General features: G+C 33.4%; 3 protein-coding genes across 4 annotated transcripts; 2 read left to right on the top strand and 1 right to left on the bottom strand.

Annotated features, from left to right (window-relative positions):
• The first annotated feature begins 190 nt into the window (after positions 1–190).
• On the top strand, positions 191–11,117 carry LOC117686573 (uncharacterized). 2 transcript variants are annotated; one of them, XM_066088678.1, is made up of 7 exons: positions 2,817–3,312; positions 4,838–5,143; positions 5,304–5,499; positions 5,943–6,082; positions 7,377–7,538; positions 8,269–8,394; positions 9,074–11,117. In XM_066088678.1, exons 1-7 carry the CDS (start codon positions 3,249–3,251, stop codon positions 9,475–9,477), a joined length of 1,398 nt encoding a protein of 465 aa, XP_065944750.1. In that variant the 5' UTR covers positions 2,817–3,248; the 3' UTR covers positions 9,478–11,117. The 2 variants fall into 2 exon arrangements, with proteins under 2 accessions (XP_065944751.1, XP_065944750.1); XM_066088679.1 differs by lacking the exon at positions 7,377–7,538 and having other exon boundaries at positions 191–3,312.
• LOC117686571 (sushi, von Willebrand factor type A, EGF and pentraxin domain-containing protein 1) lies at positions 10,985–14,509 on the bottom strand. Its single transcript, XM_034461749.2, has 5 exons — positions 14,248–14,509; positions 13,476–13,631; positions 13,102–13,143; positions 12,881–12,992; positions 10,985–12,218 (listed from the first exon to the last, which is right to left on the bottom strand). Exons 1-5 carry the CDS (start codon positions 14,507–14,509, stop codon positions 12,110–12,112), a joined length of 681 nt encoding a protein of 226 aa, XP_034317640.2. The 3' UTR covers positions 10,985–12,109.
• A 2,500-nt stretch (positions 14,510–17,009) lies between these two features.
• Positions 17,010–18,993, top strand: LOC109619652 (uncharacterized). The gene is made up of 4 exons (XM_034461756.2): positions 17,010–17,202; positions 17,664–17,781; positions 18,120–18,193; positions 18,692–18,993. Exons 1-4 carry the CDS (start codon positions 17,133–17,135, stop codon positions 18,784–18,786), a joined length of 357 nt encoding a protein of 118 aa, XP_034317647.2. The 5' UTR covers positions 17,010–17,132; the 3' UTR covers positions 18,787–18,993.
• The last annotated feature ends 571 nt before the right edge of the window (positions 18,994–19,564 follow it).

A 19,564-nucleotide genomic window follows, 5' to 3' on the forward strand; every position in this document is an offset into this window, starting at 1 on the left:
TGTATAAAATATTATATATGTTAACATACATGTATATGGGGTTTTTTTTTTGTCCTTTTTTTAAGTCCAAAAAAATAATCCTTTCGAGGTGTCAATTTATTTTGCAATAAAATCCAATAATTTATGCACAATTTTCCCCAGTTTAACACAATCAATAATCTTTATCTATAAGTGAAAAATAACCGAAAGGTATGGGGAGGTGACTGAAGAGCAGAGCTATGCCAATTACATGTAGTCATCTTAAGCCCCTTTCACAAATGGCGCACGAGCAGAAGCGAACAAATATTCTTGCGAACGAAATAATTAGATATGAATCGTTAATTGTTGCCGACATAATCGCATATGAAAAAAGTATTCGTACGAATTTCGCACGATCTAAGCGAGCGTTGTGCGATGTAAACGCATTGAATCTTGCGATATATCTTGCGTCTGTATGCGACTGTTGTACAATAAAAGCAACTGTTGAAAGATAATAAGATATGAACGTGCGAGAGACTAGGTGATCGGACGATTGAACGTGCGCCAATGTGAGTGGACGCGTTCCATGGTACGAATGATCGTGCGAGTCAGAGAGGGTATATACACCGCCCATATTCAGTAGCTATAGTCGAAAGCGAGAAAAATACAGATTTGCAGCAGCATTTATTATAAGGCCCTATACCTCAATATGATTATTCTATTATATCTGATTGGTCTAGAAAGTCACGTGACAGGGCGATGTCATAAGAATGAAAAACCCAATATGAGCATACGATGAAGACACATATGATTAAATCAAAAATATTTAATTATTATGATCCTCTTTATATCTCAGAACCAACTTAACTATCTATGATTTATGAAAGAAAAGTGAGACAGTTGCATGGAAAATCCAACAATGCGACTGTTGAAAAGTCAAACATGATTAGAAATCAAATCAGCGTATTTTGTGTAATCATATGTTGCTTGGTATAATAAAACGTTTATTGTTGTTAATTTGTTTATTAATGATCAGGGAATATGAAGATTTATTCCCCCGAAAAAAAAAACATTTTTTTCGGGCGATTTTTTTCGGGTGAAGCCCTCGGGAAATATGATTTTTCTTGAGGAAATAAATCTTCATACATGTATTTCCCTCACCATCATGCAATAAATGTATATTGTAAATTTTGTTCTTAAACAGAGAATATATGAAACAGGGTTTATACACTAGTAGCAACGCATGGCATATTAAGGCTGATAATTCGTGCAATGATAGTTAAACGTTGCAAGATTACATGAGACACGTTGTGCAACAGTCTCACGGTCGCAAAACAGACGCATAAACACCAGCGATTTATCTTGCGATATTTATAAATTGTGTAACACTCTTACGAGTACACAAAACGTTCGTACTAATGTTCGTGCGTTGCACTGCAATAATTTGGATCGTGTTCGGTCGCGTCTGAATAATGTGCATGTCCACTATTCAGAGGAGACTTGATGCGACCAGTTAAACATATGCAACGAATGCAAGAGCTCGTGCAACGTAAGCGAGGGCTCGTGCAACGTATGCGAGAGCTCGTCCGAAGCTCAAAAATTTCGATCGCAAAGTGTGTAAAGTGGTCGTGCGCCAATTGTGAAAGGGGCTTTAAGGATATCACTTAGTCATCTTCAAGTAGACCTAATAGTTTTATCCTGAATAAATTAAAGTCATCTGATAATTTTTTTGTTGAAAAAATTGTTTCAGTAATTATTAATTGTAATTAAGAGTACAGACCTACAGCTATGATATTTACAAATCCAGAGCCAGTGATCATTACACGGCTGGTTAAAAATACTAGTACTATTAAAGGGACATGGTCACGATTTTTGACAATTTTTTTTTTCGATTTTAATGTTTACAATGCTTCATTGAGGTATTTTTAATAAGCAACCAAAATTTAAGAGTCATTTGTTGAGTTATAAGGGAGTTTCAGAGCTTACAATTTTTTGCTATGGAAACAAGGATTTTGTTTACATTTTGAATGTTGAAGTGAAACTTCCAGTTTAAGTTTAAAAAGTTAGGATTAGTAACTATTTATGCTTAAAATGAATGAGAAGATAGACAAATCAGCTTGAAAAAGATTTTTTACTCTTATATTGAACATAAGCAAATCATGCCTCGAGCCTTGTTTACATGACAAAGAATTGTGAGCCCTGTGTCTTGCTTATAACTCTCCGATTGACATTCAAATTCCATATGATCATTAGATATGCATTCTTAAGGCAAAATGCGCAATAAAAACAGCAAAATAAAATTTGACAATAAACGTGACCATGTCCCTTTAAAAGGTATTTTTTTCATGTCGCCTTCGTTATCAAACATATTACATTATATGGCATTTAGCTACAAAAGCTGTCACATCGAAATAACAGGTTTCTTACCCTTAGTCGAACCAAATAATTGTTTTGACACTCGATGTCATATACTTTTAAAATATTTTTTTCTGTTATTAAAATACCTCGATATGTTCCGCACCTGAGGCGGGAATGGAGACGGCCAACTTAATGAACGGTGTTGATAGATCTAGTTAAGTGCCTAAAAAGCCATGAAGACGAATTACGTCACCTGCATGTTCATTCTCTATATCTCATTTCTTTACCTGGATTTATCTGAGTTAAATCAAAACACGGTGTAAAAACGGTGCTGTGTATAAAAAAAGTCATACCCAAAGAATATAAAACATATTTTAAGCTAGTTTTTTTTTTAACTTTAATGCAAACACTTGCTAGTATCTACAGACTGTTTTTTTAAACGACACTTAAGTTGGCAGTTAGTTTTCCTTTTTCTTTCTTTCCTTTTATTAAATTGTAGATGTGGTACGTGGTCTTTAAAAGAATCTTGATTTCCGTGTGCACTTGATCCTGGAATGGTCATTTCCTTCATTAATTACACACGCGTTCGTGTGTTTTGGAAGAATATCTTTTATCAACTGCCATAACAGCCGATGATGTTCATGTTGATATGTGTTTAAGTAAGAAAGTGTGTGTGTGTGTATGTGTGTGTGACAGAGAGGAAGAAAGAGACAGAGAAGTAAGAATTGTTGGCAAATGAGAAAGACAAGTTAAAAACACATTTCGTCTTGTTTGTGTGTGTGTATGTGACAAACAGAGAGAATATTGATAATTGATAAAGACTAGTTTTAAAAATAAAGGAAGCTTGCCAAATGGTACACATGTACCGCTCAGAAAATGCTCTTTGTCCCGCATTGAAGTAATAAATTTCCTGCAACACTTGAAGGCCAGCGATGGAGTTGTTATGGTGGTGTTTTACTCTGCTGCAGGTAGTGTCGTCTGCTATAGCATCTTGCGGTAAGTTTATTTCTTTTTGACAATATGCTAATGTTTCGTCTTGACCTTAGTTACCCCTGTCTGAAAATATAAATGAAACTACCATTTGTAATTGCTCAACGTAAACTTCGTGTGTAGATCAATTTGCATGTGCATATTACAGTCTTTAAACGAGGCCGGTCTTTCGAAGCAGTTAAATTTTTAATTGTAATCTGTAATTCATGTCGGTGGTTAAAGATGGGGCAATTGGAGAGGGTTTAGGTATCGGTTGAAGAGAAACATGTAGGTGTATGTTTTTCCCAAACATATAGATAGAAGAAATTTTTTAAAGAATATATAAATCAAGCAAGGGGTTTGACAGGCCCCAGCGTCACGTACTTTTTTCCGGTTTCTACGGTGAAGCATTAGTATTATCTAAAACCTCTTAAGTTGTGAAGATTTCAAGTATTGTATTATGGTATAGTCGAACGCTCAGGGTACTTAAATAGGTCACAAATTATGACATACACTTAAAAATATAGCCAGTAAATACGAGGGTTGTTCGGAAATTATTGAGACATTCACCCTTAATTCCTTGGGGGGAAAGATAAACCCTTGAAATTTCACCAAAACGTGCACCAGGATAGAGTTTATCAATGTAAAAAGTTTCTTGTCCATATAAATGATGAGATCACTCCTGGTAAACTGACCAACTTGCTATCACCCAGTGACAAGGCGCGATCGCAAACTTACCGCAACGTCATTTTAACGCTTCTCATTGATCCTATGTTTAAAACACCTAACAAACAAAAGGAAATAAAAATTCTTCATCTCCAAAAAAAAACCCCAAATCATATTTGATTGATCGGTTCATTGATTAAATGATTGATTAAATGATTAAGACTTTATCAGTATACTTGATCAATTTAGTGATATCCTTTCAAGTTGTCGGTAGTATTCAATTTGAATCTTTGGAACGAGAATTGTATTGAATGAAATCAGTTTCTTGTGTATCATTTTTTTCATCATATGTAGTCGTCCGTTTCATGAATAGGTTACTGAGCAACCCAGAACCCCAAAAAAGAGTAATATTACTCAAGTTCATTCATCCTGTAAATAAATTTTAAGGCAAACCTAAAGCCAAACAATTACAGCTGGACAATGTGCGTTTAAAGTGCAAAGCAGTGACCATGACCTTTCTTTACTGAAAACTCAATTTACAAATGACGCTTTGTTTGAAATATTGTCTATAAATGACTCGTTGCATGAAATACATTATTTAAATTTTTTACAAGAAATGCTTCTAGACAAAACCTTTATGCGTGCATGAAAATCTACCATTCACATTCTTCTGATATTGCTGAACCTATAACAGTGGTGTGGAAGGTAATCAATTAATGTGTTGAGATTTCGACATAATTCTGGGCGATAAATAAGACTTTTCAAAACACACTCAAATAGGCTATGCGAAAAAGAAATGTATATATTTTATTTAGATTTGAGCTTTAGGTGTCTACAAGGTTTTGTAGAGTAGTTAGTACATGCTGAATTTGTGTCTATGTTTCAGAAAACCCAGTTATTTCCAGTGGAAATTATTCAGCGGTTGTGTTCAGCCAGGAATCGCTGCTATTAAACTGCTCTGCTACCTCTTACGATCAGATACAGTGGTTTCATTTGTCCAATGGAAAAACGAAGGTTGAGCCATACCAATTTACTTGGTGTAAAGATGACACATGTAGGCTATACGATGACCCCAGAATGCTTAAAATCAGAAAAGTCAGCACGGAGCTGAATTTCAGTAAATTTATCTGTGTAGCATCCTGCTCTGCGACCGGGAAAAATGCTTCAGCTCGTGTTTTTGTTCTTGTTCAAAGTAAATTACTCACCTTACTTACATCTTTTAAGAAACCATTTTAAAAGAGTTCGTTCGTACGAGAATTCTATAAAGTTTTTGAAATTAAACTATATATATTATATATAATATATATTAAAATATATATATATATGTTCTTTTCATTTTTTTTAAAATTAAGAATGTGCAACTGATAAACCAATCGTCGCACCAGTCCAAAATGTTACCGTCAGCCTCGGAGAAACAGCAACCCTCACGTGCAAGGCACATATGGGGACTTGTTATGAACTGAGTTTTCCAAATTTTTCGTGGGACGGAAACGGCAAGAATATATCAGAACTGAACACTACAAATAGATACTCAACTGATGTAAAATTGTAAGAATTCAAGAAGATCATATTTATCATCAATTTGTCTTAATGAAATCAATGCATGTAGCAACATTTAATTGTTATGATACACAGAATATTCATCAAAGAATATATTATTATTGGTTGTTTTCTTTTGCAAAACGACCATTGGTGTAACTACCAATTGTTGCAATCGTTTCAAATTGTATTGAAATAACCTTTTTTTGAAAGAAATGTTAACTACCTGTAGTCTAGTATTTTAATTTTTTTTCTTTTGTTTTGTAATTGATTTTCCCTACATAATTAGCCATTTCTTTCTGATTCTATCTATTCGAAAATAAATGTAAAGTTAAGTATAAATAAGATATACATAACGGCGTTTAAACGCTTAGGAAGTCGAAAGCTAAACTTATTAATTTCAATATTTAATATAAAAACAACCTAAATTTAAACCGCCATCTAAATTTTAGAAATGATACCGGGAAACTGGTGACAACGCTAACCATACGTGACGTCACAGAAGAAGACCTCCAGTCATTTGACTGTATCCTAACTGATAACCATTTTGAAGAAGGCCACGTTAGGAAGACAATATTTCTCTCATTATCAGGTAAACAAACAATTTAATAGCTCGTATTGAGAATCGGGGGTTATTTGTGTGGTTTTTTTTTTTGTTGTTGTTGATTTTGTTTTTGTTAACTTTTTTTCTGTTTTTTGTTTTTGTTTGTTTGTTTTGGATTTTTTAGGTTTTCGTTTTTGCAAACTTAAACTGAATTGTATAACATCACATAATACATCATTATATTATTTAAAACGATACGATATCGAATGAAACAATATGATATATTTATTTTTTATATAGATGTAAAAGGATACCATTGTCATTTACATCATATTTTATGAATACCATTCAATTATACAAATTAAATCATATACTTTTTATCATTTTATAATAACTTACACTGAAGTCAAACCCCGTTGAAACAAGTCTGAAGACCACCACTTACATGTACCTATATATCATACAATTTCCAAATATGACATGACAAACTCGTTCTAGCTGTTACATGTTTAGAACTCTTAGCCAACTAGATATTTAACTTGCTCCAAAATCAAACAGCTGAAATTTCATCCAGCACCCGGTAACAGATTCATCATGAATCAAGTCGGTAAAAATTCAATCTGATTAAAATAAGATCTTTGATCCGCTCCTTTGTGTAGAGACATCAAATTTGTCGGTGCGGATCAAAGATCTTATTTTAATCAGATTGGTAAAAATTGAAGTAGTTATCAAGTAGTCTTCAAAAGGCATCTTATCCAAACTTGACTCTTATTTAGCATTCCCGCATGTCAATTTTACGTATGCGATTCGGCATCCAAGCCTGGTAAATTCATAAATATCCCCTTGTACACCATTAAAGCAAGCTTGGTATATACTTAGATATAAGACCTCCAAATAAATACAGTGTACTGAAAAACACATTGTCTCGGTGAGCTAATTAGGGATTCGCCAGAATGTATTAGTAAAAAAATTTGCAAGTGCATTTAATTCTGACCTTCTTGATGGTGTTTTTCGTAAGGCTATAAATCTACGAATATTTTTGTCTTTAATTTTCTTATAGTACTAGTGTGAAATTAAATACATTTTGTGAAAAGATTTTTTTCAATATATACTTGCTACATTTACTATATGTACATTTAGTTCCACTGATCCGCCAACAAATTTCATTGACGCTTACATATCAACGATTTCTTGTATTTTTTTTGGGATAATTTTTGATAAATGTTTTCAGTATATTGTACATGTACTGTCGTATATGTTTATGGTTTCTTTTAAAGGACGACATTGTTTGAAATCAGATCAGTGTCAGAAATGATGTATTTATGTTCTTACATTTTTGTAGAGTCCAGATCGCAAGCGTCTTCCTCCATTATCATTGCCGTTGTCGCCACAGTGCCTCTTATTGCAATCATTCTTATCGTGGTTACTTTCCTCCTATGCTGCTGTTATTGCCAATGGCGAATTCGGTATAAATGTTGGAAGCCGAAAACTCTGAATAAGAGAGGTATATTCTTTTAGCTCATGGCACTAGAGGCAATTGCTAAGTAAAGTCCCATATCTTATCATGTCTCCAGCGTCATTAGCTATCATTATTAATGGAATTTTTTTTGTTTTTTCTTAGTTATTATTTGTTTTTTTGTTTTTGGTCGTTTGTATTAATGAATATGCTTAATTAAAAAGCTTGAAGACAGGCACTTAAATAGACAAAAACTAAGTAAATTATAAGTTAAATCCAGTTTTTTTAACCTTATAAGATGGTTTTGTTATTTAACTCGGTTGTTATTTATTTAGATTGTCCACAGTATTTGAAATAAGCAAATATATGTGACATTTTACTACCCAATATTCCAGCAAAAACAGTTTTATAGGTTTTAAAATCGATATATTATTTCAAAAGTTTGTAAAAAGGAAAATTTGTTCAATTCATAACATCTTAATATATTTAACATTAATGCAAAAAAATCTTATAACAAACTAGTTTTGGCTTTTTCGCAGATCCATTTACTAACAATATTTTTAACAACTTAAAAACACAAGTACATTGTTTTTGCAAATATTTTCAATAGCCATGATTCATATTATATGCATTATATGCGTATAATTATTGCATTCATGTTAAATAACCTTTTTGGAAAAAAAGTTCAAGAAATTTCATATCAAGTAATTTGGTAGATTCATCGAGAGAAACTTAAAAAAAAATATCAACCAATGAAATAGTAGATAAACATTTTCAGAAGTGAACAAAGCGTGGGATGCCTTGGTTTGGCATGATGACGAGCACGTGCAGGAGGCTAGTACTCTGCTGGCGAAGTTAGAGAACATTGGGTACCGAGTCTGTACCAAGGAAGACCAAACTAGCGGTGAGTTAAGACTTAAGAAGGAAATGTGAAGAAGTATTTCGAAAAGTAGGTGGTGGTTTATGTTTTTTTTAGTGCACAAAGAGAGAGAGAGAGAGAGAGAGAGAGAGAGAGAGAGAGAGAGAGAGAGAGTATGATTTATTGCAAACAAGAAAAGTTAAAAGTGGGTAAGTGAAGAGGGACACAACGTGGTAAATATAAACAAGCCTGGTAAAAGGTCTACCATAATCGTTTAAGGGATATATTAGTATAAATAGTTGTCTGTATTTAGGAGATATTGTAATAGCTGTCAGTAATAAAGGGATGGTGACGTACAATTTGTATGGGGGAAGACATGTCTAGCAGGAAATTCAAAGATGATAAAGACTAAACATTCATATATGTAGCTATTACAGTCTTTATTTTTGATTCTACAGTTTGCTAATATACGTGTATCTTTGTTTATTATTATAGATTATATTTTTCATCAGTATCAACTTTCTTTTTTCAGAAGGCATTACAATATAACAAAAAATATTATATTTGGTGCCCTTTGTCTTGATTCATTTTTCACTACAATAATAGAATGAAAGTAAAGTTAGACGAAATAATCCAGATGTTATATCTTAGGGCATAAACAAAACAAAAGTTCACAAAAAATCAAAATAAACTCTACTTGTATTTTGTTGAAAATGAATTGCAGGCCAAGATCTACAGGGTTTGGAGGCATTGATCGATTCCAGTGCATGCGTTATCATTCTCCGTAAGGATGACGGTATGATGATGACTGTCCTGGATAAAGCTCAGGAGAACAAATCAGTGGTCCTAATTCAGACCAAGGCTGATCTTCCACCCGTGCGTCGTGTGGAAAAGATTATGAATATATTTAAGCTTCGATGCCAGACCAACAGCTACCATCCTCCCCAGAGTAATGGGGAGATAAATAAATCTATGGCCGGCTTCCTGAAACTCTACTGGCCGTCACACGATACTTCTATTTTTAACTTTAGAAAAAAACTTATCCGAGACGAGTTTTACTACAGATTGAGATTAAAATTGCCGAAACAAAGTTTACACGTTGAGGCAGAACACATACAAATGCAGTAACAGAAATGGATACATTAATTGTTTAATATGTTAATATATCAAAATGTATTATGATTTGAACCGCCATTTAACAGCATTATCATCGTGTTTTTATCACAAACTCACTTTGATGGTTATCAAAGACTATATTTATTCGATTCAATACCAATCTCAGATATTAAACTTTCCCTCACACCGCCCCTCTCAAAAGATGTATTGCATTGTGTCCTGTAAAAAAGATGAATTCATTTTAAATCGGTTTTATAAATCTTCCAGTTTAGTTTTATGCAGATATATGTAGTTTTTGTCACAGTTGATTCGATGCACAAGGGCATGCTCTTCGTATGAACAGTTTTTAAAGCGAAGCAAGCTACTGACAAACAAGTTGATAAAACGGGACTATCAACAGTCGCGATAAAAGTCAGCTTTTTGTCATTTCTACGGTCGATACAACGACATTGTCAGCAAATGCAGTCTTCCTCTGCGTCGCATGCTGACATTTATTGTTAGACCAAAATGTATCACTTAATTGTCAACGGATTTTCCCGTTTTCCCCGATTACGACAAAGAGCACACGGCGAGTCTGACTGGTCAGCAGAGGATGCTTACTCCATGGCACCTGATCCTACCTCTAATTTCTTAGAGTCCCGTGTCTGCTATGCACCTGTTTTGTTTTTTTTTCTTTCGGGCTTTTGATTATAAACACTGTCCGTTATCACCACGTGTCATTTTTACTAGTGTTGTCAAACAGCACTCGGTTAACCGCCCAACCATGCTAATCTCGGATAATAAAACTGGTATGCGGTAAATTTTATTGAATATTTGTGTCATTAAAAATAACCATATTTAGATCTTAGCTAGTCAGTGGAAGATGCTCGCGACAGACATCAAAATCGAAAAGATATTTTAATAGAAAAGTCGTGAAATGTAAATGATGTGAAATGGAAGTAACTTAAAGGGAAGGAACTACAAATATGTTACAGGGACAACGTCTCGATTGCCGTCAAGATTATTTTTTCCGTTTTCAATGTTTACAATGTTTACAAATTAGGCATTTCTAACGGTCAACAACAATTTGAGTTTCAGTCGTCGAGTTATAAGGGATATAAAGAGACCCTAATATTCTTTGTAATGTAAACAAAGCTTTAATAATGCCTTTGTTTATATTTTGAAAATTCTAAATTTGTTCTTAAAATGAATATGACAAACACTAGGAACTGTATTTATTTGTCCAAAACGAATAAGTAGATTGAAAAAGTCAGCTTGAAAGAGAATTTTACCGGTTTTTTTAACAATTGTTAACAAAGGAAGGCACGAGCTTTGTTGGGTAAGAACATGTCAAAGTGAATTTTCAAAATTAGTTCAAGTAGAATCATTGTATCAAGGAAACGACTCTACCAAATACGGAAAGGTTTACGGAAGAATGCCTTTAGAAGAAGTTTCAATTAAATACTTTATAGAAAATAACTTTTTTTTCTAAAGTAAATACTGTACATAACTTGTAGAATCATGTGGAATACAGAATTCAAATTGTGTAGCTTCTTTTATTAAAAAAATATAGCAATACAAGATAATAAAGTTTCTGTACAACTATTGCACGCACGTGTCTATTTTATGAAATGAATATTTTGTTACCTGACAATAAAAACTGTTTTAGAAAATATCTGTCTGTATCTTTGTACACAATAGTAGGAGAATGCAGGATTAAACAATGAATTACCATTTTTAGGCAAATGTTCATTATTATTTCAATTTCAGAACTACCAAATCACAAATCATCATCAAAAAGCAATAACATTTTTATCACTAAACTGCACTGTGGCTTGAGTTCATTAATATTTGTTGAGTACCAGTTTTCTTTAATTTCATTGTTGAATTGATCGAAATTATAAATGGTAATTGAAGTGCATTTTTTTCTTCAAATAACATTATTAAAGTATCGTCTAGATCATTATCCATCAAATTTTGTATCTGCAACACTGTGTTATTTTGATTTTATCTAAGAAAATTCATGCCCACGAATGTTAATAAAACCGCAATTTTTTTTAGAGCAAAACTGAGAAATTGGCATTGAAGCTTCCTAAGCAGCTAACATTAGTTACTTAGTCATTAGAAATAGCAAATTTGCTGCTTAAATACTGACATGGAGATTAATAAGATAAATAACATATACAAGTAATTGAATAAAAATCATGATGAACAAGAAAAACACAGATATTAGTCATATATGCATGAAATATTTAAAAATTAAAGACAAAACCCACACAAGTGACTAGAACTAAATAGTACCATCCACTATTAATAATACTTAGGGAGATAAAAGTTATATCGTTCCCTCACAAACGATACATTAAAATCTAAACAAGAGGTATATTATACTCTCTCCATAATTATTGAAATTTTAAAGCAAAGGTTTACAAAGTCAATTAAAATGAAGCTCGAGATAATTTCAAATCATTGAACAAGGATATCGTAACTCAAACCATTCACACATGCTATATAATATCACAGTCGACATACGAGCCCTTTAAATATCAAATATTCACGTAAACATAATGCACTATCACTAACAAGAAACATTTATTTCCTAGACAATTTAAAATAAATGATTTGCTATCCCGATCACCACGTTTTCGACATACAGGTGTGAATATTATATCTTGTACCCCCAAGCCTCATACGGAGGGGGTGGACCGTTGGGAGTCAGTGTGTTTCGATTTACCCTAGATATACTTCTCTCTGTGTTGATCTTCGATTGGGATCTACAGTCAAAGAAATAAAATAAGTACTGTCGAAGTAAATGTAGTTAAAGAAATCAAAAATTATTTATAATACAATGGGATGTTCAATTTTATTTCATATTCCAATTTAAGATAACCCAATAAGTTGAATCTGAATAAATTTTAAGTTTAGAGCATATTATCAGAATAACCATTGGCTAACATAAGATTATCAACAGACACGAGGAATTATTCAATAAGACCTTTCGATATTTACTGTTCATTATAATCAAAATTTAATAGAAATTTCTGAAGAACCGATTATTTCTTTGTTTTAAGTGTTAAATCAAATTGAATGTAAGCATTGCTAAATTGAAAGATTCATGTATACAAGTCTCTATGCAGGTAGAAGATGATCACATGATACATGATGTTTCCAAAAATATTTATAAGATCTTGATATCCTACTGTATCTATTTATTACATAATTATGTACTCCCGAAAAACCAAGTGCATATGGAAAAGACTTGCATTGGCATCGCCCGCTGTCTAATTCATTTATGTATATTTATATAATTAAATATGTCAAATCAAATTAACTTAATCTATTTGCATCGCTGTTCTATAGCCAATCATACATCAGTATTGTTATCATGCTTTAAATAGAGAAACATTTTCATGTGTGAATAGTAAAAACTCTCTACCTTTTTGTACAGCGGTATATGCAAATAGAAACAATAGCCACAACTGCTATAATCACGATCAAGGATCCACTGGCGCTGATTATGAGAAAATACTGATTTTCTAACCCTAAAACTGAAGAGTAATTATCATCAAAGTAAACCTTTAGAGCAATTCCATCAATCAAACTATGATGTTTAAAGAATAAACTCATCTCACGAGAATGCTAAATATATCTACTTACATTGTTTTACATTATTTTCTGTAGTGCTTGCAGAACTGGGCACTGCAAAGAAAAAAAATATGTTTTAGTATTTGAAATACCATTCGGTAATAAATAATTGCTGTTATGCAAGTTTCCTATTTTATGCATAACAAACGAGCTTTTTTCGTGACCAACAATGTTATAACAGGCTTCGCAACATTGAAAAATCGATGAGGACAAAATTGAAAACCAGCTTTTTTAAAGTGAGAAAATATGTTTTAAATATTTCTTTAATATCTTAACATCAATATTAAAACATGAAAAGATAATTTTTATTTACTAGATAACTGGTTAAAGAAAATTAAAAGTGACCATCAGAAATTTACTCATAAATCAATCGAACTTCCGATTACCTGAACAAGCAGTAGGACTTTGACTGGCGACAAACTGTGTAGTATACCCACTAGGACATGTTTTGCAGTATGTTTTGCCCATCTCGTCTTGGTAAGTTCCGATGGGACAAACCTCACACAGACCTTGAAGATAGTATGTTCCACTTGGGCATTCCACTGCAAAAAATTTTACAAGCACGTCAAGTCATTATCAACCATTTCACATGTAGTTTATATATTAAATGAAAATTTACTATTTAATATCTCTACGATAAGGAAGATACATGTACATGTATATCTGTATGCGGGGGTTTTGTTCAGACAAAAGAAATATAATTTATGTACATATATATATGTTATGTTATTTGGTAATATAAAATGTTAAGGTGATGCACGAGTCTTTTTTAGTCAAACAATAATAGTTAATAAATATTAAGATCAAATACAGTTCAATTATCTTTTGAAAATTGACGGTTAAGAGGGTTAGATGGTTATGGCCATTTTTAGACTACATTGATCTCCTTGAAAAACGAGTTATGAATAGATATTCATATTTTAACGATAATTTTTTTTGAAAATATTCTTTAATTAATAATAGTTTATGGCTTAAAAAACATTTTAGAAAATTCAAAGCAGATCTGATGGTTACTTTATCGACCATCGAACCTCATTAATACATTTTGTTTAATGAAATCCAATACCAATATACAGAGAAGTCATAAATCAACTGGTGTAAAACACATCGTGCGGGGGGGGGGGGGGGATGAATCAACAGAAAAACTTGTAAATTTACCACAAAGAACATCTGTGGTTCCAAAAGTAGATTCACACAGTACGGAGTCCGTCAGAGAAACATCTGATGATGTGTAAGTGATTCCGTCCACAACAAAACTCAACAGACTGTACGAGGAGTTCAGTTGGTCGGCAGATGCTGACAACTCGTCTATTGCCGTGAAGAGCTCCGCCAGGGGCTGACGCACTGTCGAGTAAAGATTGAAGTAAGTCAAACAATGATTTACCGTTTGTTTGTGTTTTCCTTTACCACAGAGAATCATGCGTACAATAACTGATATACAAATGGGAGTTAAAAGATAATTAAGTTGTCTTTTATTGAAAAAAATACGATCAACTCCGTGTACAAGAGAAAAAAAATGAAGATGAAGGACAAACATGACCTTGGCCATTTTTTGTCAATAGATATATAATAGAATATCGAGGTATTTGAAATCATGGTGACGCTTACAATGATATCGATTTTTTTTAAAAAGAGGGTACCAAATTATAGCAAAAGTACTGGCAGATTTTATTTTTGCTTAGTACATGTATGATGCTAACATTCTACTACACTCTTTGTCCCTACTTGTGCGGATAAACAATGTATGTCCCAGTCACACCACATATTTAAGGTTAACCTGAATTATATGAAACGATAAAAGATTTCCATGACTGTGATTGATCTTCAAAAGCAAATATTTACTCCTAATTTTACGAAAGGGAACCTTCCCCACACAGAAAAGAAAACAAAAACTTATTCGTTGATTAATTTATTGAAAACATTAATTTTCTTGATGAAATAATATATAAAAAAGAACGATATGAGCTTAAATATGACGAAAATGACACCAGTCAAATTATCTTTCTTTATTTCTTCGCTGTATTTAAGGAAATCAAGTAGTACACGTAGATATTATTCCTAACATATTTCACTGTTTCTACTGTCGAAAGGGAATCACCTTTAAAACATGAACATACATGGAGTGGGTGTGTGAGCTTAAATTATAAATTAATAGTGGCAAGAGTTTGTGATTAGGTTGTCTAGTTGACGAACATCTATGATTATTGTTAAAATCATAGAGCTCCAATACAATTTCGTAGGAGGTATCAACATATAAAACAATTGCTGAAGTCATAAAACTCCAAATATTAGCGAGCGCAGGTTGCCGGCACGCAGCGCCGGCGAGCGAAGCGAGCTCTAAGAACCAGTGTGCGCGGGAAAAAGAACGAGCTAAACCTACAGTTCATCAAACAAATTTTTTTATCTACGTCCCATAATATTAGTCTCGTTCAACCAGACGCTTGGCTGTATCCGTAAAACTCCGACGAGCAGAGAGTCTGGTAAAGCGTCACGTTGATAACCGCTACCGATAGGGGGCGCTGATTTAGTTTCATTTTGAATCGTTGTCAATGTGTGCCGGTTAAAGATTTGTATGATATACAGTACTTTATTTTCTTGCCGTGAAAATTATGGAACTTACGTCAATTTAGTCTTATACTATAGTCTCGCTTTCCATAAACTCATTAAACATGACTGAACTTAAGTTCGACGAAGCAGTGAATGTTTGTTTACAACCTTGACAGCTGTAAAATAGATTAATTATTGGTTTTACCCTATCCCGTAAGGTAACTCTGCAAATAAATCCTTTCCATTTATAACCGTTTTTAAACTTTCCAGTCGTAGATCTTTCAGTTTAAACGGCAAAATCGTTTGCTTCTGTCATTGTTTACATGTTATAGGAGGTGTGTTTCTTTCAACCAATCAAATTCAATACCAGGATTTTGGTAAGCCTCGTCTTGACGTTACAAACATTAACTTGACGCTTTACCGGACTCTCTGCTCGTCGGAGTTTTACGGAGACAGCCGAGCGTCTGGTTGAACGAGACTACCCATAATATGCGCTCTAATGTTTTTACCCGTGGTGCTATGCCAAAAATGGTCGACTTTTAACTCGTAATTGACGGTGTCTTAAAGTTTGAAGACACGCTTTGAGTAGCGCATATGCTTTGGCGAGACTCAAAAGATTTGTTACATGCTTCCATACCCTCGTATAGAGTCGAGAAACGTAAACAAAGACGAACAAAGTCATAGATGACGTCACAGTGCTCTCGCGCTATATTTCCCGCGATAAATTTAGAGGTGGATCAAACATCTGTAATGAGTGTACTAGTTATTTCAGTATAGACTGCAATACCTGCCTCATTGACATATGATTTGTTTTTAATTTTTTTATATAGAGATTATATAAATATATACTAGCAAGAGCCATACTTTACTGTCATATCAATCCATTTTTAAGCTAATTGTGCATGCATGTACAGTAGGCAGGTAAGAATATGAGTAGGAAGGAAATAAACAATAGCACATTTTGAACTAAATAAAAAGGAATAAAATGAAAAAAATAAACAGTTAAAAAAATTATGTAGATATTGCATATAGTCAGACCATTAAATTTAAAAGTGGGAAATTACACACCTACAAACAAAGACCGGTGTAGGGGGTTGCGCTGTATGTATAATGTATCATAACCTCATAACCATTAAAATTAGTATCGTTGGCATACAAACTATTGTACAGCAATACTCTCTTAAAAATTATTTGACGTTCGTTGATACCTAAATAACACTAGGTTGACAATGATGCAAGGTATGTGTAATTCTTGCTGCGCTCGCCAGAACGGTAGCACCGTAAAACATATCAGTGTTCTCTGCTGTGCTTCAGCTCGCTCGTCCACAGATGTAACGTAATAACGCGTGAATAACGTCAGACGTAGCTTTGTGAGGTAAACATGAACTCTCTGTAGGCTTAAGTAAAACGGCCTCTTCAACAGAGCGAGCCTGGTACATGCTACCTGTCTATGGGCCAAAAGAAACGGTGTTTGTAATACCTGCTTTAATCCAAAGATGGGAGCAAAGGTTCTTCAGAAAACATTTATAGTCATCGGATTTTTCTTTTGGCTACCTGAATTCAGTGGTAAGCAGCAGTCCACCACTACCTCATCTGCCTGTATTTAAATTACTTTAAAAATTAAGATGTGGCTCTAAAAAAGACCCAGTCTACAAGATTGATATGCTTTGTTATAATGTACAATGTACATATATGCATGCTTCATTGCAGAAAAGTTAAATACCATTATTCAACTTCTCTACATAGCTTGATGTTGACATGTTGATATCATAATTTCTCATTTGAAACACAATAGCAATGTTTAACTGATGATCGATGCGTCGTATAATTATATTTAACGGGGTTGCTATGTGTCGAATTTTCCGGCAAAAACCCGATAGCAACATCAGGGCAGGACATAACAAGGGACAGGAAATTTTAAATAAAAAACTATTTTAGGTAGTTGCTGTCGCTCTGAATGAATAAGTAAAGTGGTTGTCCTCAAGCTCCTCTAAATTATATGTAAGCCTTTTTGCTTTTAAATGCAGCTGGTGAAAATTGCGGAAACAGTAGGTATTGTCCAAACCTACACCATTGCTGCAGGGACCTCACCACTTGTTGTCCAAACGGCTACGCCTGTGCTGGTGCACTCTGCATCAGCATTGTGTAAGTTAATTAATTTAACTAGTTTTTATAATTAATATAGCGTACGTGTACATGCCAATCTTAAAACTAGCGGGTAAAATTCATTCAACTGTTCATTTTCTCTTCGAAATGTCAAAACAATATGATGAACGTTACATTTAATTGTAGTTGTAAACATTAATTTGATTTGATGTACCAATTATAATTTTTCCTTACTACTATATTTAATCTTTTGGGACAAGAAATCAAATGAAAGATGTCTGAGCAGTAAAATTGGCGTGCGCTCATAATCTCTGGCTAAAATTTCTTTTTGTAATGTATCAGGGTTTATTTCAATGAAGTAGATTTTATTTTTATAGAGCTATTGCCATTCCTTGCGTCGTCATCGTCCTGAACATCATCATTGCAATTGTTGTTATTCTCGTCAAAAGAAGTAAGTCTCTGCATGGTATAAAATGCATGTTACATGTACATACGGCTGCAGTCACTGCGCACAGACGTGATTCGAAATAGTCCAGTTTACAGGGGTTTGGCAATGCTGTAACGGGTGTTCAATGTACATGTTGTTATGTACATCGATTATTTAAGCTAAAACATAGATGAGAAATATTGACCACCATTTTCAACATGCGAATTTCCTCCATAAAGGAAAGAAAGCGAGTGCATTTTATTAACTTAAAATTTAAGATTCTTGATGAATCCTGTTTAAATTTTTTGTGTATAAAACTAGTTTATTGCTGGTGATGACTATGCGTAGTTTTCTTTGTTACTGTTTTGTACATTGCATAGCAATACATGTACTTTAAACTTTGGAAAACACAAAACGTGGGTGATTCGAAATGCCCCTAAGATACCCTACTTTTCTTTTAAACATCTTGTAAAATCGCCCATTTTGTAATGGAAAATTTTGTATGTGTCCCTTTTGTTTCAGTTATTTTACACAGAGCGGTCGTAACCACATCGATCCAGCACCCAGCGTCCATTATCCCACCCCCGGGCCAGAATAAAGGGCAGTCTGTCTGCTAAGATCCAGAGGGGAAACCCTCCACCTATTTACCGCCATAGACATTCGTATATGATTATCTTCACTGAGGAAAGCAAATAACTTATGTTCATTTCAACATGAGTTATATACATGTTTATAACTTTAAATTGCTGTTTATGTTTTTAGTTTGTTAATTTAATCATTACATATTATACAATCACCAATAAAGTGTGTAATAAACCCTTCAATATGCAGTTAATTGGATTAATCATAATATTAACTCTTTTCCAACACCCTTTTAGGATCTACCTTTACCAAAACAGGTAAATACAATATTATCATTCATATTTTTAACCTTGGTATTTTATTTAAAATTGGGAAAAACCTCTTGGTTATTTGTGTAATACAATACCACTGATTCTGACTGAACTACAATTCACAATGCAAAATATTTTATTAATAATTCATAATAATTTCGATATAAAAAAAAATCCAGTATTTTAAATTTTGGTTTTAAATAACGTTAACACCATTGGTTTCTTCGCTAATCAAATGTTCGTTAATGCCAAAATCAGAATTGCAAAGCCTTTTGCCAAAATCGGCTCTGTTGTGTGAAAAAAGAAATGACGCTGTTTCAAATGAAATAAACATCCCTGGATGACGTCGGTCAAGTGCACAGCTGTAAGATGACACTTGTAACCCAGTCATCAGTTCACCTAGGGACAAAAAAGGGGTTACTGTTCTTTTCTTGATCACAACTTCCTCTGAGAGAGAGAGAGAGAGAGAGAGAGACTTTGTACTCTCAGCTAGGGAGTGGAA

The sequence above is a fragment of the Magallana gigas genome, chromosome 6 (assembly GCF_963853765.1).
Source record: "Magallana gigas chromosome 6, xbMagGiga1.1, whole genome shotgun sequence".
Lineage (NCBI taxonomy): Eukaryota > Metazoa > Mollusca > Bivalvia > Ostreida > Ostreidae > Magallana > Magallana gigas.

Excerpts from the sequence above, each read along its gene's own strand:
- LOC109619652 (XM_034461756.2), top strand. The coding sequence starts at position 17,133 with ATGGGAGCAAAGGTTCTTCAGAAAACATTTATAGTCATCGGATTTTTC. Across the intron at positions 17,203-17,663 it reads TTGGCTACCTGAATTCAGTG|CTGGTGAAAATTGCGGAAAC; the intron begins GTAAGCAGCAGT and ends TTTTAAATGCAG. Across the intron at positions 18,194-18,691 it reads TGTTATTCTCGTCAAAAGAA|TTATTTTACACAGAGCGGTC; the intron begins GTAAGTCTCTGC and ends CTTTTGTTTCAG.
- LOC117686573 (XM_066088678.1), top strand. The coding sequence starts at position 3,249 with ATGGAGTTGTTATGGTGGTGTTTTACTCTGCTGCAGGTAGTGTCGTCT. Across the intron at positions 5,144-5,303 it reads TGTTTTTGTTCTTGTTCAAA|AATGTGCAACTGATAAACCA; the intron begins GTAAATTACTCA and ends TTTAAAATTAAG. Across the intron at positions 7,539-8,268 it reads GAAAACTCTGAATAAGAGAG|AAGTGAACAAAGCGTGGGAT; the intron begins GTATATTCTTTT and ends AAACATTTTCAG.
- LOC117686571 (XM_034461749.2), bottom strand. The coding sequence starts at position 14,509 with ATGATTCTCTGTGGTAAAGGAAAACACAAACAAACGGTAAATCATTGT. Across the intron at positions 13,632-14,247 it reads AACCACAGATGTTCTTTGTG|TGGAATGCCCAAGTGGAACA; the intron begins GTAAATTTACAA and ends AATTTTTTGCAG. Across the intron at positions 13,144-13,475 it reads AAGTCCTACTGCTTGTTCAG|TGCCCAGTTCTGCAAGCACT; the intron begins GTAATCGGAAGT and ends TTTTCTTTGCAG.